Genomic DNA, 22,642 nt, shown 5'->3' with positions numbered 1-22,642 from the left:
ACAACGTAGAGAGAGCTGTTGGCTGGAAAGACTGCCAGGCACCGCCCACTACAGTATACGCCTCCCGATAGGCTAGCCCTCGAAGACACTAAAGTACCAATTGGGAGAATTTGTTTCAATGTGCAAGGGTAAAGAGAGCATATATATTGTAATTTTGTTGACGAACAATTGGCACTATTAAAGTATGACTCGAGACCCATTTGCTACATAGTGCTGCCTCTTTTTTTCGCCTTAGTGCATTTTAGCACACGACACGCTCGAACTTCCATAAAGAATTGGACCTTGTTTCTTTCTTCTCTTAATAATTGTGTTTCTCGCTAAGGAACAATAAACATGTTGTAAAACAAAGGAAATTGCCTCATCTGATTTATTTTTCGAATATTGTCCTAGAGATCGGCGGCACCTATGTTAAAATGAGAACACAGACAGGCAAGTTTATTCCCAGGGTTGCCGGCAATCTACAACCTTCTGAATGTCGGCCATCTTGCAAAGGTGTCTTTTGCAGGATATTTTAGCAATCCGCGAAGTCAAAATGGTTTAATTGAAAATAAAACAATAATACATTAGATACACCGATTGTTCCTGTCTTATAATGCTACACTGTCATAATTTGATATAAATATCTCTAGCCAAACCACAACCAGATTAAACTTTTTCTATTCCTTGAAGCATTGTCGTTAATTGTGTAGTACGTTGGGTGCATTCTCGTTTCTTTAAAAGGATGGGACACGTTTGAGATAGAAAGCTAGTCAATGGTACACCGACATAATAGAGCGCCATTTTAGTATACAAGGAAGAACTATTCGAAGTCTGTTTCTCTGTACTGTCTGTAGCACTGTCCCCGGCAGGGGCAGGCTGTTGTGACAGCGTGCTGCCGCTGCCTTATACAAGAGGGTCCTCACATTGTGTTTAGCAACGAACTGCTGCTGTCACTGGAGACATGAGAAGCAATAGGAAGAGGTACTGCTGCTGGGTGGAAAAGCGTCTGGGGCTGAACAGCGCGAGTAGGTGAGCTTGGTGACGGTAAGTGGGACACCTTAGGACAATGATACAGCGGAGTTGGCGCCCCAAACTTGTCCCGATGAGTTGCAGGAAACTAGACGGATCAAATTCGAGGCAGATCCATCAGCTGTTGTAAAATCCGATCCATGCAGGCCACATCGAAGCATGGTGAATATGTCCCAGTGTGAATTGTCGGCTCCGGGATGCATTCAGGGGCGCCGACGCATTGTATCTTTATGCTTTTTTATATAGCTCAAACTTTACCCGAAGGTGTCGGAGCTCTTTACAATAGAACCAGTTACATTACATAAGGACTTAAGGGTGCATGAATTACATAAAAGATATAAATTTAAGACTAAAGCAGGAGTGAGGCATCTTGTTTCAGCTCCACCTAGGTACAACACAATTGTCTCACTTAGAGGTTCGTCAGTACCCCCTGTGTTCATCCAGACTGGGAGTTAACATTTTAGGTCGCAGCCTACCAGACAGCTCAGTTGTATCCGAAAGACCTCTTGGGGAGTTTCAGAAAGTTGACCTAGAATGCATTCCGTACCGTTGCTGCCACTGGCTTTGTGGAACGTAACTCACTTTTTCTTGCGTTTTTTGCGTTTGTACGTCTAACGCCTGTAATGTCCTATCAGTGACGTAACTGGTAGGATGTGGCTGGGTGGAAACACCCATGTATCCGAGGGTTTTACTGAGTGTCACTCAGGCGCGCAACACCCATTGGACTCACAGGGCTTCAGCCCCCCCCGTCGTGTGTGGCAGCCCGGGATGAGACACCTTCCCGGGCAAAAAAGCAGCCGCACCCGAGCACTTCACAGGTCTTTAAAAGACCATTTGCATGTTAATGAGGCCTTGCTGTTGTTTCACCCCTTCTAAGAGCCCCTGCAGCTCCACTCTGCCAATTACTTAAAGTTCAGCCCCCCCCCGAAATTTTTGCTCAGCCCCCCCCCCCCCCCCCCTCGAAATTTGGCTCTAGTTGCGCCTCTGGTGTCACTTACTTTGCGGGTCTGTTAGATGCAGTCCTCCATACCCAGCCCTGCCATACACCACGCATCAGGCGTTAGACTAACACATTTCAGTGTGGTGGTCTGCATCACTACACTGAAATGCGAAGTCACGCATAATAGCGTCTTGTCAGCAGCTCTAAGTAATCCTGCACCTTACTGATTATTGAAACGTTAACTGGTTTGTTTGTTTGTCTGGATTGGGAGTGTGCAGTGCATGCTGCTTCCGAAGGGCTTGGGGTCGAGTCTGCAGCTACAAGCTGCTACAAAGTAACAGAAATTCACCCAAGAGGCGCTGCAGCATGATTAGTGACATTACCTTCATGACGCTGCAGCGCGACTAGTGAGCAGGCGGCTACAGTTAAAAAAAGGTGGCTGGCACAGATCCTTATCATGGGGTTAACATTGCTCCTCTGGTTAGAGGAATTTTGCCTGCTTAGTATAGTTAGTGCCATAGTGTGCTTGTGTGATTTGCAAAGCGTAGCATTTAGGTAGTAGAAAGTGCAGCGTATTGCTTTCAGCACAGAAATTTTATTAGGGGCACCGGCAGGGGATTCACACACTTCCTGCACTTTCTCTGTATGGGAGGATCGGTGCCCTGACAATGGGATTGAAGAGATTCTTGCTGATCGTCTCTAACTTCACTCTGCAGAGGCACCGGCTACCTTCCTAACCAAATGCATTAATTATCCGGTCTGATTTTATAGAAGGCTTTATTTGATATACCAAAGAAGCTCTTCAAACTAGCACCGAACCTGCTTCATGTAGATGTTCCCCAGGTTGCGTCATGTCCCATGTGGACACACTGTTGATTGGGGATGAGCCGTGTCCGGTGGGCCCAGGCTGTGCCAGGATGTTGAATTTCCTGCCCGCCAGCCGGGCCCCAGGGCACCCAGGAATTAATTGCTGATCTGTTGTGCACCCTGCTGCAGGGCATAGAGTAAAAGGAGGAAGCTGGTGTTGGTGAACTGATCACCGGCTCACTTCCTCCTGACCTCGCCTTGTGCTGTTGCTGTGCCCTGCCCAGGTAGAGCCTAACTTGTGCCCCGGACTCACCACTACAGGGTGATTCTCATAGTGGGAGGAGGTGGCACAGGCTGAGGCAGTGCAGCACCGCTCACTCTGATTCTCTGAAGCGGAGAAAGGCTAACGATGTCCGCGGTACCACGCCAGCAGCTTCTCTAAGTGGATAACTCTATCAAGAGACTTAGTAAGTCGCATATTAATATAATACTTTACTGCTGCTGACATTTAAAATTATTTACTACGAGAATGGGGAGGGGGCTCTAGCACAGCATAGCGCCATGCAAATGTGCACGCTAAAGGTGTCTGTCTGTGCTGTAAATGCAGGGCCATCTAAGGTCGGAGTTTTGTCTAATTAAACTAGTAGTTTTTCAGATTTATTAGTGCAAAGGGTTTAATATCCTTGCATAACAGTACAAGGCAGCAGGGTTTATTTTCGCAGCATTAAGAGACTTGGTAAGTCACAGATAAGTCGGGTAATTAATGTTTCCACTGAAGAGAGATCACAGTGTTCTTTACTGGCAGTTTTCCCTCTCAGCATAAATTAGTGCAAAGGGTTAATATGCCTGCTATAAAGAAAGTCTACCAGCATATTACAGAACTGTATTGTATATGGATAGCTCAGTGGGTTGCTGTTAAACACACAGGCTTAAGTCTGGACAAAAGTCCTTGCCAACAGGCTGCACTCCATGGTTACCACTTTAGTCCACACACATCAATCTGACTTTATGCCTAAGAGAGCTGCACGACACAACATTCGGTGGGTACATAACAAACTGGCATTGACCCATAGAATACCAGGAGCCCACGCGTTCCTGCTGGTGAATTTTCATAAAGCATTTGGGGCCAGATGTACAACCCTTTTTTGCAGCCACAAACGGGAGATCCTTCAGTTTGCGACCGCAAAAAAGGGTAATGGCATGTACAAAAGCTATTTTGCGAGTCACTGACTCGCAAAACAACATTTGCGCCTCCCGCCATTGGGAAGGGGCGTCTACTTTACTTTAAGTAGGTGGGTGTGGCCGTGTGGGGGGTTGCGAGGGTGTGAGGGAACACAAAACGTAAGGAAGTGGAGAAATTGGTCTTTATTATGCACATATGGTAGTATGGTCCAGAGTTTTCATACGGAAGCTATAGGCCGAAGGTCAGTCAGGTTGTTTGAGTACAAAGGAAGAGAAAATAAATAAATATAAAAAAAAACAAAGGAAGGAAAAGTCCTCTCCTTGAGTCGGAGCTGGGCTGTCAGGGTCTTCTGGTTTTCTCCCTCGTTTTCTCTCTTGATGCCGTCGGGAAGGGAAGGAAAACAAAAGAGGATGGGGTCAGTGTTTTGGCCTTTTTTCTTTCTGTTAAGGGGCTCGTGCTACTGTCACCAAAGGAAAAGATGTTTGTTAGCTGTAAGGTGGGTGTTGGGATTTGCACACATACCACACCCGTGCACCTTACCGCCACCAGACCTCCCCACCACCCCCACCAGAACAATCCCTTAAGAGGTATTCGCCTCAGGCCACGACCCCTTTCCAGGGCCGTGGCGTCAGGACCGGGGCATCTTCTCTCTTCTCTAGCCCGCCGGGTATGATCGCTGTGCACAGTATCCTTCTGGCGTCCCGCTGTGCTGGTCCCTTCGTGCCTCCTCGGTCCCTCTCCTCAGTCTGCTCCGTACACATTACCGCTCTTCTCCTCTGCCGTTGCTCTCCGCTCTCTCTCTGCTCCGCTCTTGACTCCCTCTCTTCTCCTCCTCTATTGCCGTCGTTTGCCACCTCGCTCTGCTCCGCACTCAACTCCCGCTCTTCCTCTCCTCCAATGCTATCGCACACCGTCTTCCCTCCTCTCGTCGTATTTGGGCACTTCTCTTCCGTATTCGTCACTGGCCCCTCCCTCCTGGCTCGATCCGACACTAGACCGCTGCTTACTTCCGGTAAAGCGGGTTTGGCACGTCCTTTTCCCACTTCCGGTCTGCCCCGTGCAGGTCCTCATTACACATCTCTCCCCTTAGGAATGGACGGTGGGGCCATTCAGTGGAGGGTTTTCTGGACAAATAGTCAGCACAGACTTGTCGGGGGCCCGGGAAATGCAGGGTCTGAAACGAAAAGGGTTGTAGTGCTAAGAACCATCTCATTATACGTGGGTTAGAGTCTTTGTTTTTCACAAGCCAGGTGAGCGGGGCATGGTCAGTGAGTACTGTAAATGGTCGTCCTAGCAGGTAATATTGAAGAGCTTCGATCTCCCATTTAATGGCTAGGCACTCTTTTACAATTGTTGAGTACGACATCTCCCGGGAAAAGAGTTTCCTGCTAATGTATAAGAGGGGTTTGAGATCACCATGTGAGTCAGGCTGATGCAACACGGCGCCCAGACCTAGCCCCGAGGCATCGGTTTGTAAAACAAACGGTTTGTGAAAATCAGGACAATGTAGCACTGGTGCTGCACAAATGGCATCTTTTAGGTTCTGAAAGCCTTTTTCCTGTGTGACACCCCAGGTTGTTATTCGGGAGGAGTGGGCTTTGGTCAGGAGGTTGGTTAGGGGGCCGGCCAAGGAAGAAAAATTAGGGATAAACCGTCTGTAGTAACCAACGAACCCCAGGAAGGAGCGTATGTCACGTTTTGTTTTGGGAGTACGGAGTGTTTTGATGGCCTCGACTTTGCTCATTTGGAGATTTATAAGTCCCTTCTGAATCGTGTATCCAAGATATTGAATGGAGTCAGTGGCCATAGGGATTTCTTTGGGTCTATTTTGAGACCAGCGGCTTGAATGGCTGAAAACACAGCCTCCAGATGTTTGAGATGTTCTGTCCAGCTTGGGCTAAATACGACTGTCGTCCAAATAGGCGGCAGCGTATTCTATATGGGGCTTCAATAAACGATCCATTAACCTTTGGAAGGTTGCTGGCGCACCATGAAGGCCGAAAGGGAGTACCCTTAAACTGGTAAAGACCGGAGGGAGTGGCAAAAGCAGTTTTCTCTCTGGCTTGCGGTGTCAGGGGTATTTGCCAGTAACCCTTGGTGAGGTCTAGGGTTGACATATATTTGGCCTTTCCCAATCGCTCAATTAATTCATCGATCCGTGGCATCGATAAGAATCGAATTTGGTGGTGCTGTTAACCTGACGAAAGTCTATACAAAAAGAAAGACTCCCGTCCGGTTTTGGTACTATCACGATTGGGGAACACCAATTGCTTGTAGATGGTTCTATGATTTGTGAGTGTAGCATAGCTGTTACTTCTTTTTCTACATCTTCCCTACGGGCTGCAGGAATCCAATAAGGTTTTTGTTTTATGATGGTTGGGGCCAAAGATATGGTGTCATGTTGAATCATCGAGGTCAACCCTGGCATGGCGGAAAAAAGGCCGGGAAAGCGGTTTAGTGTGACCTGTAGTTGGGACTGTTGCTCTGGGGATAATATGTCTCCTGTTGGGGGTTTCTCGGTTGTGGTGTCCTGCTTGGTCATGGTAAAAATTTCTATGGGTCTTTCGGTGCTTACGGATAGTATTGATCCTCCTGTTTCCTCCGACTCTGCAGAGTCTTCCCATTTCTTTAATAGATTTACATGATAGATCTGTTTGCCCCCAGGTCGCTGGGGTAGTAACAGGCTATAGGTAACAGGAAAGACTTTTTTTTTCAATGGTATAGGGGCCTTGCCATTTTGTCAATAACTTCGTTTCTGAGGACGGGAGTTAAAGAAGTACCTTCTCCCCTGGTTTAACCTCTCTCAACTGGCTATTCGTGTCATAATACTGTTTTTGAGTGGTTTGAGTCCTTTCTAGATTTTCATGCACTAGACCACAAATCCTAGTGATTGCTGATTTTAAATCGGCTGCATACTTGGTTAGAGGTTGTCCCTCCTCCTCCTCCCATTGTTCCGCTGCCATGTCTAATAAGGTTCGTGGCTTTCTCCCAAACAGTATCTCAAACGGGGAATAGCCTGTAGATCTTTGCTTGTGTGTTCTCATAGCAAAGAGGATTAAGGGCAGTTTCTGATCCCAGTCCCTCCCAGTTTCGGAGATGACCTTGCGAAGCATGTGCTTTATGGTCTTGTTATAACGCTCCACAAGGCCATCCGTTTGGGTATGGTAGACAGAAGTATGGAGTTGACGGATACCCAAGATCTTACAGACGTGGGCCATGGTACGAGACATAAAAGGGGTTCCTTGGTCGGTGAGGATTTCTGACAGGAAACCTACCTGGGAATAGAAGGATACCATGGCCCTGGCAATAGCCGGGGTGGTCATTGTAGACAAAAGAAACGCCTCCGGGTATCTACTCGCATAGTCCACAATGACCAATATATATTTATGTCCTCTGGCCGAGGATGAAAGTGGACCCACCAAGTCCATGCCGACCCTTTTGAAGGCAATGTCTATTATGGGCAAGGGGCATAAGGGGGCTTTTTTTATACCCTCGGGGTTCGTGTACTGACACCTCACACAGGCTGCACAATGTTTCGCTACATCGCGGTACACCCCTGGCCAATAGAATCTATTCAGAAGATATTGTAGTGTATTCTCCTTTCCATAATGCCCACCCCCGTTTGATTATGGGCCAAGTGTAATACGTGTTTGCGGAAGGGAAGGGGTACTAGTTGTTGTGTTTTGGAGTGTGTCCCCCCTTTTACCGACCTATACAACAACCCCCTTTTGACAAAGAAGTAGGGTCCTACCTGATCTGGTTCTGCCTCTTGCGCTTGTTCCCAGGCATGTGTAAGGGTATTGTCGTCTCTCTGGGCCGACCTGAAGCTAATTGGGGCTGGTTCAACTGGACCTGTGTTGGAAAGAGAGAAATCATGGTAGGATGTCGATAGATGTTGTTTTTTGTCTTTTATCCTTTCGTTCTTACTTTTCCTGTCCTTTCCTACTGTCCCATCCAGGTCACTGTCGTGGAAAGGGGCCTCATATAACCAAGACGTCTCTTCTTTTTTTAATCTCGTCCAGATACTGCTCGAACCTGGGGTGGTTGGTGCCTATGATCACAGCTTCAGGTAGAGAGGGTATAACCCCCACTCTTCGTACTTGTGGGTCGCTCGATATGTCCATAAGGACCTCTGCTACTGGATACGTTTTAGTGTCTCCATGTACACAAGTAACACAGACATGTTCGTTCTCTTTGATGTGTGGTTGGGGTATCAGAGCCCGGTCTACTACTGACACTTGACATCCGGTGTCTAGGAGAGCTTTCTGCTTTTTTCCGTTTAAGAGGATGTCCTTTTTGTATTGCTGGGGGCATTTTCCGGTTAACATTATCCGTTCCCTAGAATATCCCACATCCATAGGTTCAGCCGGTGAGGCCCTATGAGGACACTGTCGGGCTATATGGCCCCATTCACCGCAGTGATAACATTGCGGTCCTTGTCCGCTGGGACCAGGAGAGGGTTGGAAGGGTTTGGAAACAGTGCGGGGAGTCACCTGGGCCTTTGCTTCCGGTCGGGGTGTACCCTTGGGGGACAAAAAAGGGCTCCGTGCTGTACCCGCCTTAAACTCAGGTGATCTATGGAAAGCACAGGCAAGTTCCACTGCTGTGCTAGAGGTCAAATTAGGGTGTTGTTTCACCCATGAACGTGTAGTCGCAGGTAAGGCGTCCAGATACTGTTCCAAAACCACTTTTTCTGTAACTTCTTCCATTGTGGAAACTTGGGGGGTTAACCAACGATGTCCTAGGTCTTTGACTCTATAATACAGGGCACGCGGGTTCTCACCAGTGGCCCATTTTTCTCTCCTGAATTTGTTTCTATAGTACTCCTGGTCACATCCTACCCTTTCAAGTATGATTCTTTTCACCTCCTCGTAGGTGGTTGTGCCAGCAGGGTTGGCTGCCTGATAGGCTGCTTGGAGTTCCCCCGATAGAAGAGGAGCTATGTATTGACTCCATCTCTCTTGAGGCCATGCCGCCGTAGTGGCGACCCTCTCGAAATTAGTAAAAAAATAATCGGGGTCCTCCCCCCTCCTGGAATTTCTGGAGAACGGACCCAGGAACGTTGGGGTGTACTCTGATGCTCACTATTGTGTCTGTAAGCCGCAGTATAGCTGTATCCTGGACCCGTTGGTTTGAGGTAAGCAGGGTGGCTTGCTCCCTTAAAGCATCTTGTAGTGCTTCCCGGTCTTGTTTGGCGGTTTGAACCTGCTGCCCAAATACCAGCTGTAGGTGATGTTCGAGGGGCACGGGTTGTGTCATGATTCGACACTTGCGTGAATATCCCACTTCTGACACCACTTTTGTGGCCGCATGGGCAGTTGCGAGGGTGTGAGGGAACACAAAACGTAAGGAAGTGGAGTAATTGGTCTTTATTATGCACATATGGTAGTATGGTCCAGAGTTCTCATACGGAAGCTATAGGCCGAAGGTCGGTCAGGTTGTTTGAGTACGAAGGAAGAGAAAATAAATAAATAAATAAAAACAAAGGAAGGAAAAGTCCTCTCCTTGACTCAGAGCCGGGCTGTCAGGGTCTTCTGGTTTTCTCCCTCGTTTTCGCTCTTGATGCCGTCGGGTAGGGAAGGGAAGGAAAACAAAAGAGGATGGGGTCAGTGTTTTGGCCTTTTTTCTTTCTGTTAAGGGGCTCGTGCTACCGTCACCAAAGGAAAAGATGTGTGTTAGGGGTAAGGTGGGTGTTGGGATTTGCACACATAACACACCCGTGCACCCTGCCCCCCAGGACCTCCCCACCACCCCCACCAGAACAATCCCTTAAGAGGTACTGGCCTCAGGCCACGACCCCTTTCCAGGGCCGTGGCGTCAGGACCCCGGGCGTCTTCTCCCTTCTGTAGCCCGCTGGGTATGCTCGCTGTGCACAGTATCCTTCTGGCGTCCCGCTGTGCTGGTCCCTTCGTGCCTCCTCCGTCCCTCTCTTCGGTCTGTTCCGTACACGTCTCCCGCTCTTCTCCTCCGCCGTTGCGCTCTGCTCCGCTCTTGACTCCCTCTCTTCTCCTCCTCTATTGTCGTCGTTCGCCACCTCGTTCCGCTCTGCATTCAACTCCCGCTCTTCCTCTCCTCCGATGCTATCGCACACACCGTCTTCCCTCCTCTCGTCGTATTTGGGCACTTCTTTTCCGTATTCGTCACTGGCCCCTCCCTCCTGGCTCGATCCGCCACTAGACCGCTGCTTACTTCCGGTAAGAGCGGGCTTGGCACGTCCTTTTTCCCACTTACGGTCCGCCTGTGTAGGTCCAAATTACAGTGGGAACCCACTCACAAACGGGAAGGGGTCCCCTTTGTGAGTATGTGAGAAAATATTTTTTCAGGGACCACTGCCTGTCCTTAAAAATGTTTATTTTTTCTCTTTTTTAAATGCATCCCCAGCAGGCCACCATCCCTGTGAGTGCTAGCCATTCCTAATGGAGTCGCAAATTGTATGCAATTTGCGACCCCATTAGGAATCGCTAACAGTGTCTGAGACCCTGTTATATATCCCAATTTGCGATTAGCAAATTGCGAGTCACAAATTGGTCTGTCGTACATCTGGCCCATGGCTCTTTACGTTGGGACTATATATATTTTTTTTGTGTGTTGCCGAAGCTTAAGTTTGGGCCTAAATGTATCTCCTGGACGTGTCTGCTGGACACTGACCTTCAGAAGAGATGGAGGGTGGGAGGCTCACTTTCCAATCAATTTCCATTGCACAGAGGGACAAGAAGAGGCTGCCCCTGTCATCCTGTTTGCAATCAAGCTCCACCATGGGTGAAGGTGGATGCCTTGTGAGGGGTCTGGAGTTTGCACCGGGGGTATCTGACAGGATCACACAATATGCTAACGACCTCCTGATTTATACCTTCATACTACAGAGCATCTCACTGTATCTTCGTAAAGAGTGGTAGTTCACCAGCGCAGCCGATTCTGGCTTCGCAACTGAACAGTTGGAAATACAGGAGACTCCTCACCTACATCTGTTGTATGGAAGGACCCCAACAGTGCATCTCCCAGCTGCCCCACAAGTGGCACTTAAAACCTTCTATGGCCACAACCTGTGACACTCAAGTCCCATGCCATTACAGGGTTTCTTTTGTGGGGCGTTACTTCCAGCCAAGGGCTCGGTGAGAGTCACTCTATCAAGGTGCCATTGGGTAAGAGTTAAGCTTGACCAAATGGGGATGTCTGAACCCCAAATAGAAGGTTAAGAAAATGTAAAACTGCAAAATTTCACAGTAATTTTAACAGTGAGAAAATTAACATTGCCTTGACGCAACCCACCACGTGATGAATTTCTTCTAAAAGCATAGTTCCCTTTCTTTAAGAATATATGGTACTGTGTGGGGAAAAGAAGTGGGTGCAACCATTAACTGGCAAGCCAAACCAGGCTTAGCAAAGTCACACGTACCAGGTACAGTAATTGAATTACATAATTGTGAATATCTTAAAGGATCTGTGCATTAGTATGTGCTAAGGACAGGGATCTCTTTGAGCAGATATTGGAGTTGAAAGGGAAAGTGAGCTGCTGACACTGTCTATAGTGAAAAGCAGTGATAGAGAGCCTTTCGCTTGTACTAACTTTGTTATACTTGGATCAACAGCTGGAGAGGATGGGGTGTCAGATGTGAACAACCACTGTTGAGATAATTTACCCACACTGAAGTCTGTATCATTAACAGACGTACACCTTGAATGGGGTCTTGGATAGTTATCAAACGGCAAATAAATTGGGGAAAATCCCAAATATACATTCTGCAGTGACAACCACCAAGACTTCCTCGCGACTGCGCAGGTATAATAGTCACTGAGGGCTACCGCTATCTCGTGCTCTATGTCACAATGAACCCTGAGATATTTTTCTATTAAAAACCTGTTGCCTCCTCTAAAAAGATTGAAATGGGATGTCCAGCCCTGGCGATTCCTCCTCTAACGCTCTAGGGCAAGGTTGCCCTGTTTAAAATGATGTCCCTGCCCTGTTTACTCTATATCTTGCAAATAACAGCATAGCCAGTTCACAAATCGTTTTTCAAGACCATAGAGGGTGAGATTGGGGCACTGCTCTGGGACGGTGGCCTGGTGCGAATAGCACATCCTAATCTGAATAGGGGGTGGTATAATGGTGAGGTGGCCCTGCCAGATATTCAGAAGTGTCATTGAGTGGCACAGTTGTCTACCATCAATAGCTGGGGAGAAGAGCACTAAGTAGTTTGCGGCTGGGACGGACCTATGATGAATGTGTGACTACAAGGCCTCCCCACATGCCCCCTTGGGAACTGATGCCCTGTTTACGTGGGGTAATTCCTTTTAAGAAACCAGCGGCAAGTATTAGACTTGTTCCTACAAGATTACTAAATGTGCCTTATGCAAGTAGCATACCTATAGTGCACTCACGTCTCTAGGGGAAGTTACCTCGTCGCATCCCACGCTGACGAAAGCCCAAGACTTTTTAGGCCACTGGAGTGGGCTGAAAAATGTTGGTGTCTAGTTTAGGGTCATAGGACCATCATATCCTAATACCCTACAATAGTGTTTTTATTCTTATCTCCCACTCCACTAATAAAAGATACTTTAGGAGTGGGTGAGGAATTTTGTCTATAAAGCTACGCCCCAATACACCTTTCTCATAAGTGCTCCCTGAAATACGGTTGAGCCCACCCCGACCTTTAGGAGTTGTGGTTAGCCCAATGATTGTCACTATTAAAGTGAGTGAGGGTTATATAAAGAAAAGGGTGTCTTTCCATTCCCCCCCATAGTTACGGGTCGGTTACAAATTGGATACAGGAACTCTTGGTGCATCTCACTTAAGAGAGAACCATAATATACAAAAGAACCCCTTTTGTTCCCCCTGTCTTTGTCTTTACTTAGGAAACGCTTAGCGTTCTTCCGAAGGGACACCCATTACGTTTTGAATGGGTCTTCCTTCCCCCAGATGAGCCGGCCTTCCAGATGGACAGGCTGGTGCTGCATCCAGAGGTATATTTAGGACCCTCTATGGTTTTCCTGAACATAAGCAATAATAATCATTGACCTACCTGTCAGTATGCAACAAATACTTTACTCGTTCCAAAGCAAGCAACCTTTTTCACAGCCAGTCATTCCACCAATAAACTAGCAACAAATAACAGTCTTACTTGTGTGTTACATAATGATGGTAGGTCAATGATTATTATTGCTTACGTCATTAATATACAGGCGCTTGACGTATTTTGGATTACGGAATCTTGGCTCAGTGCACACACATAGTTGATCATAGATGAGTAAATGGTACTGTATTATATAAAAGGGCTCACTAAACTGTAACAGAATATCTTTCACCACTGCTACCACATTTTAAAGCCTTAAAGTAGTCATCTCAATGTCGGCCTCATCCATTCTCTTTTCACATTTTAAATGCCACCCAAATTCAGCGTCATCAACTAAATCTCTGAGTATCTCACAGTAAACCTAATGCTTTCAATGAATAACATATTTTGGTATATGTCAACATTGATTTAGACAATGCGAGATTCATCACCATGGAAAGTCTCCTGCTCCTAGGTAAAATTTATGAGCATTCTTTCCCTTCCTGCTATTGAGAAAGGCGGAATTCAAGATCTCATCATTGCAAATTCTTTAATGATCAAATGTTTGTCTTTAATTCAAACAGGGTGTTCTAATTGCTTTCCTATTCCCTTTAACACAGCAGTTACCACTTCTAGTTTTTCTCACAATAATTTTTCCATGAAGATCTGTATATTTATTGCCCTTGAGAAATATGACACTGCCTCTTCTTCTAGAATGCATCCCATCAAGACTTTAGTTAACTTGATCCGTCTGTGAATATTGATGTAAGATTTAAAGGAATATAATAATATAATTGTCCCAGTAGTTGACATTATTGCTCCACTCTTTGTAAATGTGCATTGGAATAAACAAGCCCACCTTGATTCAATGAAACTTGCTGGAAAAAAGAAAGATCAATATACAACACTGAAACTGATTGCTGGGACTCCAAATCTTCCTGGAGTCCATACCAAGTTCAAAACCCTACAATAAGAATACAAACGGCTTATGTTACAGCCTAAGCCAAACTACAGAGCAAACCCAATATGCACCAATCCTTAACCGCAAGGTCTCTGTTCCACTTCATCCATCTAGAAGTAGATTTGTGAGGATGTTTTTGACCTAATTAAGCTGAATTTGTGATTGAAATAGGAGAGATTTTATTAGCATTTAGAAAAAGGCGGGCAAAGCAAGGTCCTGGTGAGTAATGACTCGCCAGGACCTTGCTTTGCCCGCCTTTTTCTTAATGCTAATAAAACTCTCCTATTTCAATCACAAATTCAGCTTAATTAGGTAAAAAACATCCTCACAAATCTACTTCCATTGGAATGCTCCGTCCTAAAACTAGTAATTTCTGGCTCACTTTTTCCATCCTTTACAAAAAGTTAATCTCCAAGAGGGTAAAACGACTCAAACCTGCCAATTGCTTTTTAGATATACTTCCTGCAAACATCACCAGCTTTTCGAACCAGCCTGATGTTCATCAAACAATATTTTTCCAAAATTTGTCCAGATTACTTCCTATTCTGACAAAAGTCTCCTTTGATCCCAGACTCTTTTTCAGCTTTAGACTTCTTTGCAATGTTTCATGGATCAGGAAAGCTTTTGAGGTGTAGCTACAATCAGCTGATCTTGTCTATCAGTGAAGAACACATGCTAGTGGACAATCAACCATATTGAAACAGCCACTCTTAATATATTTGTTGATGTACATCACATTTTGAATGAGGGAGGGCTCCTGAGACTTTTCTTCTCTTGATCTTTTGGAGCCCTTGACCACCACAGGCTTATACCAGCCCTGGAAGAATGCTTTGGTGTTCATGGCCCTTTTCAACCAATTTCTGGGAGTTGTTGCAGATTGAAATGCACATCTTTACAAGAGAGAAAATGCCCTGTGGTGTGTAAGGACACTCTTTTAGCACCTACTCTGTTCAACTTGTATCTTGGGTCACTTGGGTTGATTTTTTTGGTTGCTGTGTAAACACATTTCATACATTATTTGTTAGGTTACTCACCCCAAGATTTGGAGATCTAGAATTACATGCGTACAACTGATTGCCTATCACACTATGTAGGCTGTGTTGGCTGAAAGATCTGATCTGAAATGTAAATATTGTATAAAAATATGTTTTAAACAAATTTAAATATGTAGTTGTTTTGGTCCTACAGGTTTGTCAATGCAAAATCTGATAAAACAAGATGGGAGTCCAGGGATTATGGAAGTTGCTTGAGAGTACCGGGAGAGCAGTGAATCCAGAAACATTGGAAGGAAAAATTCTTGCTGTTGGTATCCTTTTCATTAGAGACATTCAAATCATAAACCAGTTTCTGCAAGTTATCCAATGTTCATAAATGGTGAACTGTATTGTAAGGGTTATTTAAAGGCCCGCAATATTTATGTAAACGTGGTCAGTAAGAAAAACACAATACCTGTAAAAATGTATTACGGGTTTAGAAAGTCTTTCTCAAAAATTGATGCACATCACCTTATAACATCTTTGGCAACAATTAAAATGTATGATTTCCTCTTGTTGCTCCACGAGCCAGCAAGCCCAGATCTGTTGGGAAATACTGTTAAATCTGGTTTCTGTGCCCTTTCATCATTTACTCAAATTATAGAGAGTATTAACTAAACACATGTATCATACCCAAGTCCTGGAACAAAGTTTCTCAAACAAAGTCATTTATACCGCAAATATACCAGTGCTTTACAATTTAAAACCAATTATTAACCACTAATATACAAATAACTCTGTATCTTCACACAAAGTGTGCATAATGGGAAACAACAGCATCCTAAGAGTGATGACCAACCAGTAGTATGGGCACAAGCACAACTTATTGATGGGTAAGCGTCACAAAAGTGACACCCTATTAGCTCAAATGCCAGAGTGATCAAATGAACTTTGGTGTTGTGGCACATTGTTTAAGCTCATGTTTACAGGTGACAGTACCTATATGTTGAAACCTTGGTTTATGACACCCCCCTCCTTGAGTTGTCAAGTGTTGAATTTGTTAAAAAGAAAAATAAGTGCCAGGGCAATATGTTTTTCTCAAGAGCCAGTGACCGGCAGTATTGGATTTCTGCATGCTGAATACCAAGGCTGTGTAGTCTCGAATTTCTGTTTGCTGAATACCAAGGCTGTGTAGTCTTGATTCCATTTCATGCCTCTTTATTTCACCCCACACACACCCTGCCCCTTGTTGTCACTCTTGCAGGTTCCTGTGTGATCCCCTCACAGTGTTTCTCTTACTTCATCTTTCCTCTTGTCAGTTTTTCCTTCTCTTGCTCTGGGGTCAAAGCCTGATCAAGAAAAATAAGTACCAGTCCCCAAACATAAGTGCAGGTGGGCCCCATCGATAACCACTGGCTCAGATAAAACATTGCTAGTCCCTCGCCTGAGTAGCCACTTTCCATAACATTTAGCGGTGCTGGGGGAGATTTGGGTGCAGGACAAAGATTTTAGACACACCTGTGCCTAGTACCAGGCATTATTACCCACTGGTCAGAGATGTAGCTTGCCTTACAAGCCACAGTACGTAGCTTTCAGGCTTGTTCTGTTGCTATGTGAAATGCAATGTTGCTTGTGAGTAGATTGTGACCCCCACTCCAGAAGTTTTTTCTGTGCCCCACATCCATGATGCGGGTGATGTCTGCTAATGTGAGCCACTGATAGTGACTCCCTGAAACACGTCTTCATGTGCGTCTGTGGTGGGAGTGGGTAACTTTTTCCTGATGAGTGCCACTGACTGTTGCCCCCTCCAGCACTCCTTCTCATGCCCCATGCCAGTACAGAAGAAGTACTGGATGCTGAAAGCCGGTGCTTCGGTTGTGCATCAGTTTATTACATGGGATTCTGTGACATTGGCTCCATCCTAAGGCATTTGTGCAAGGTTCAGCTCTCACCTTCCACCAGCACCACAGACTCTACCTTCGTTAACCCAATGCTTTCACAGCTCCTCGCTGAGTGAGGTGGAGTCAGTGTGGTTTGCTGATCTTACTCAACCCACTGAGGAGTTTGGAAAGGGTTGGGTATGTGAGGCTTTGTTAGTAGACTTTCAGAACCTGGGCACTGCGGGTTGAATTCTAAAGCACCCAGGGTTACGTTTAATGGCATAGTGCCAATTCACATCATCAGTGGGGGCTGGCCATTAGGTGTGGCAATCCACTGAGGCCGAGATTGTGACTGAGCCAGCCCTGTAAAATCCGTGTGTTAGGTTGTACGGTCAGTCATGCACCTCTGCCAGCCATCACACAGATTTCCATACTCAAACTGCCTGACAACCACAAAGTATAAAATTTAGTGTGTGTATATATATTACCTATTGGCGGTCGCCAGAAGGTAGTTATAGTTAGGACTATGTTTCCATTTGAAAAGTGTTTTTTGACTTGTCTATATCTTTGGTGTCGTTTGGCAAATCTTCACGAAATGTTCTCAAAAAGTGTCACAGTGAGTCTTGTTGTGCATGGAAAATTTCGGGGTGATATGTCAAGTGGGGGCTGAAAAAAAGGGGGTGGGGTTAAAAAATGTAATTTCCCGTGTCAATTCCCATAGGAGCTTTAGACACGACTACAGATCTAGATTTTGGTGCACAATTTGCAACGATTTTGCGATTAATTGTGAATGCGCGCACCAATAAAATTGCCGTGATTGGCTAGCCACAACTTGAGCAGAGAGTTGCGGCCTCCATTTGACCTCATCGGAACAGTCCCCAGGACTCAAACCAAATGGTAGAAAGTGGCATAACGAGTCAGGTTGGATGTGCCCTGGCCCCATGAGAGGAATATAGAGCTCTTTGAGGAACCCCTTATGAGTATAATATGTCAAAGAACAGTATTTTGTTCCCACTCGCAGTATTCACAAATTTGTTGTGATTGTCAGCGTGCCCCGTGTAACATTGTGACAAGTTTGCACATGTATGTCACAACACATTTGCGAATATCACTGAAAAAAGTAAAAAATATATTTATCTACCCACACTCGGTCTCTCTTAGGCACTCGCACACCCACTCACTAACCCATTTTGAGACTCATGGACCCACTCAGACTCATGGACCCACTCATTCACCCTAGCATGCTCATGTACCCACTCAGTGATCCACTCAGACACTAATACACCCACCCACACACTCACCCACTCAGAGGCTTATGCACCCACTCAAAACCTACTCAGACACACTGGCATAGCTAGGCCTTATGCCCCCCATGGCGGCACCTGCGTTTGCTGCCCACCACGGCGAATATAAGAGTGCATAGGTGCTGGCGATTCCTGCCCTTGCCGACCCGCGACAGCCATAGGTAAAAGGGAGGAGAGGCTGCTGCCTCTGAAACTCGTGCTTCCTGGGGCGGACTGCCCCCCCTTGCTACGCCTCACAAACCTGCTTGGAGACTCATGTACCCACTCACAACCCCACTTAGAGACTTGTGCACATATGGAAAGATCCACTCAGACACTCGAGCATTAACTCACAGACCCACTCAGACACTCATGCACCTATTCACAGACCCACTCAAGGACTCACACACCCACTCACATACCCACTCAGACACTCATGCACGCACTGACAGACCCATTCATATCCTCATGCACTCATTCACCGACCCTTTCAGGCACACGCACACCCACTCAGATACTCACGCATCCAATATCAGACCCACTCATACACTTGTGCACCCACTCTCTCCCCCACTCAGAGGCTTATGCACCCACTGAAAGACCCACTCAGCCACTGACACACTCACTCAGAGAACCATAGTGCCACCCACAGAGCCATGCACAGGCCCGTAATTAACTCATACACACACTAGCAGAGCCATACAGCTACTCCTACACACAACAAAGAAATTCACTGAAAAAAATCAAAGCTTACAGGAACGTTATAGTTAGTAAATAGAAACTTTAAAAACATTAAAATTCACTGAAAAACCAAAGGTTACAGGGGCGTTATAGTTGGGCTGACATTTCACTCGTACGAAACCAAAGAAATTCAGCAGTTATAGTAACCTGAGCTAATTATAACTTCCGTCCCTGCAATGCACTGCATATGACCTCACATATTACATCACTCATGACATGGTCCGTGACATCACTCATGACATCTCAAATGACATCAATGATGATTTTATCTACAAGAACCACCCACACCCCGTAGAACCTCTCATACACCCAGTCCCACACAACCCCTCACATGCTCATTCACAGACCCATACCAGCATTGAGCAACTCCCACATCCACTCACTCATACAGCTACTAACACACCGACTAACTCACCAATACAGCTACTCACACATCCAATCATGCAGACACTTACACTCTCACTCATACATCCTGATGGCCACTCACACACACACACACACACACACACACACCCATACTGCCACTCATGCTGCATCTCACTCACCAATACAGCTACTCACGCACCCACTCACTTACCCATACAGCCACTGACACAGCCACTCCCTCCCAGCCATTCCTCCAATACGGCCACTCACACCCACTCATTTACCTATACAGCCACACACACACACACTCTCTCACCCATACAGCCCCTCACACCCTCTCACACACCTCTGCAGCCACTAACTCACCCATACAGCTGCTCACATACCTACTAACCTCTATACAACCACTCACACAGCCGCTCAGACATCCAATCACACACTGATACAGACAGTCACACAGCCACTCAGATGAGCTATGTTAGTAATACTATGGCTAATTTATATAATACAGACACAATTGTAGTGTAACTTATTCTGTAGTTTATTATATATCTTTAAGTCTCAGAAACATTTATAAAACGCTTAGTAATGGGATGTTGGCATTAGTGATGTCATCAATGATGTCATCAATGATATCACTGACCATGTCATGAGTGATGTATTATGTGAGATCATAAGCAGTGCATTGTGGAGGCATAAGTTATAGTTAGCTCAGGTAACGTTAACTGCAGAATTTTTCAGTTTTTGTGCGAATGAAATGTAAGCCTGACTATAATGTCTCTGTAGCCTTTGCTTTTTTCAGTGAATATATGTGTGTGTGTATATTGCACATGTAGTGTACAAGTGACTGTTTACTTAAATAAGGATGCAGAAAATAAGAAGGATTCAAAAGATTAGTGCATGAAACATTAGCGTTCCAGTCCTTGCCCCTAGTATCATTGGAATAATGTGAGACTTTCAGTGTTTCTGCATATTTCTACATCTTTTTCCGTTTTCCACTGTTTTGTTTCATTTACCCTTTCCCCAGTAAACAAAAAAAAAGGCAAGTGTTATTGCTGAAGGCCAGTGTTTGTTTACCTGTGGGGGTCCACGAAACCTACTCAGGGGGCCTGCGACTGCTTAGAAAATAAAATAATACTAACAGATCAATAAAGTTTATATAAATAAAGAAGCAAAATAGACAATTGAGAATTATAAGATGTTCTGTGAATTTGGAGTCTACAAATTGTGAGTATACTCAGATTTTTTGGGAGCAGTACAAGTACATCAAACAGAATATATAGAATGGATGATGAGTAGCTTAGTTGAATTTAGAAAAGCTCAAAACCTCCCATTAAAATTTAGACGTTTTGGTTAAATTTCTTCGTGAATTAATGCTTTTTTTTTTTTTTTTTTTTTTTAGTATTTGTTTGATGAAAGCTTGTTTGTGTACTTTTGAGGATTGTTTTGTAGTACCAATTATTGAAAATGCTTAGACCCTGGACTCAGGCTTTGAGTCCTCGGATACCAGAGGATGTTTCCCCACTTTAGTAGGAAATATAATTGAAAGAAGTATCAGTCTTGACTCCTACACTATTCTAGGAGATTTCAATTACCACCTGGAATCCTCATCGACTGAATCAACACAGCTCATAGAGCTAATGAAAAGCGCCAATCTGGAACAACTGGTGAGTGAGGCAACTCACAAAGCAGGCCACACATTAGACGGCATTTTCTCTAATAATCGGAACCTAATCGTTTTAAAAACTCTACCTCTGGCGTGGTCAGACCATTCAGCAGTTATCAGTGAACTGAAACTGCCTGCCCATGGGGCACAAAAAACATTGAAAAATACAAGCTCAATAACTCGAGCTTGGAACAAGATAATAACAGGTGATCTACAACAACTTCTTACTTCAACCCAACCATCAGTACCAAAAAATTTAGATGAGGCTACCAAAAGTTACACAAGCTGGCTTACAAACGCTGGAAACATATTGGCACCTTTAAAGCCTCTTCGTCTAAACAGACAACAACCTTCGGCCCCCTGGTATTCTTCCGAACTTAGAGATCAAAAATTGGTGTGCAAACATCTGGAAAGAAAATGGAGGATGAAGTATGAGGAAAAGGACAAATCTATTTATAAAGCCAGCCTATTAACCTATAAACACCTATTGCAAAAAACAAAACAAAACTACTTTACAGATAAAATCAATATAGCTAAAAACTCCTCCAAAGAGATCTTTAAAATAGTAAAAACTCTAGCCCAGCCGCGCGCCCCACCTATTCAGGCCAGTCAAGAACTGTGTAATAAAATAGCTAAAATAAAAATCGAAAAGGTAAATAATATTTTTGTCTCGTTTTCCAGCTCCATTAAGGAAAATTTTCAGACTCCAGTACCTTCACATTCTGACTCCTTGGCTTACAGTCCATCCCTACAGAATTTTACTATTTTAACAGAATCTGACACATCTAAGTTAATGTTGAAGACTAAGTCAGGCTCCCCTTATGACCCATGTCCAACTAGGGTCATTTTAACTGCTGTAGAACCGATCTCAAAAATATTGACCCCCATTTTTAATAACATGTTTTTAGATGGATACTTTCCAAAATGCTGGAAGCATGTGTCAATTTTACCTCTTTTAGAAAAACCTAGTCTAGACGTCAATGATCCAAACAATTTTAGACCCATATCGAGAATCCCATTCCCAGCAAAGGTAGTAGAGAAGAACATCAATGCCCAACTAAACAAATTTTTGCAAGACCATCAAGTTTTGGATCCCACTCAGTTTGGATTCAGAGGGGGTCACAGCACAGAAACTGCACTGCTAAAATCAACAGGTGAGATCAGAAATATTTTAGACCAGGGAGGGAATGCCGCCCTGATCCTGTTGGATCTCTCAGCGGCGTTTGATACCGTGCATCACAGTATTTTGATGATGAGACTTTCGGAGATAGGAGTTAAGGGTTCGGCCTGGAATCTCCTCCAATCCTTTCTTATGGATAGAGTACAAACCGTAACTCTTGAGGACTTCAAGGCAAAATCATTTTCACTGCCCTGTGGAGTGCCCCAGGGTTCTTCTTTGAGTCTGACCCTTTTAAATGTTTATGTCTCTTCTTTGGCACCACTGGTGGAATTATTTGGGTTCTCCCTAACTTCCTATGCAGATGACACCCAAATAGTGGTCAATCTGCTTCCAGATAAATCCGCTCATACACCTTTAAAACTTCAAAATTGTATGTCCGCGGTGGGAGACTGGATGGCAAAAAATTGCCTGAAACTCAACTCCAACAAAACGGAGGTTATGCTGTTTGGCAATAACCCCAATTTATGGTCTCCAGGCTGTTGGCCGTCAGATCTTGGTCCTCTTCCTACCCAAGTAAGGAAAGTAAAAAATCTTGGAGTATGGCTGGACGATAAATTGAGTGGCAGGGATCAAGTGAATAAAGTTAATTCCACCACTTCCTAT

At 45.0% G+C, this 22,642-nt stretch overlaps 1 protein-coding gene across 2 annotated transcripts in view; it reads left to right on the top strand.

The window, feature by feature from the left end:
- Positions 1-775: 775 nt before the first annotated feature.
- Positions 776-22,642, top strand: part of ERCC5 (ERCC excision repair 5, endonuclease) — a 162,046-nt gene continuing 140,179 nt past the window's right edge. Inside the window, exons 1-2 of one of the 2 annotated variants that reach the window (XM_085622541.1) lie at positions 776-1,023; positions 15,138-15,255. In XM_085622541.1, coding sequence (XP_085478667.1) covers positions 15,168-15,255 — 88 coding nt within the window. In that variant the 5' untranslated portion in view covers positions 776-1,023; positions 15,138-15,167. The remainder of the gene's footprint in view (positions 1,024-15,137; positions 15,256-22,642) is intronic. The other variant, XM_085622542.1, reaches the window with a different exon arrangement.

Source organism: Triturus cristatus, chromosome 8 (genome assembly GCF_964204655.1).
Source record: "Triturus cristatus chromosome 8, aTriCri1.1, whole genome shotgun sequence".
In the NCBI taxonomy this organism is placed as follows: Eukaryota; Metazoa; Chordata; class Amphibia; order Caudata; family Salamandridae; genus Triturus; species Triturus cristatus.
Note: the sequence above shows the minus strand (reverse complement) of the source record. Positions and strands in the feature narration are given on the sequence as shown.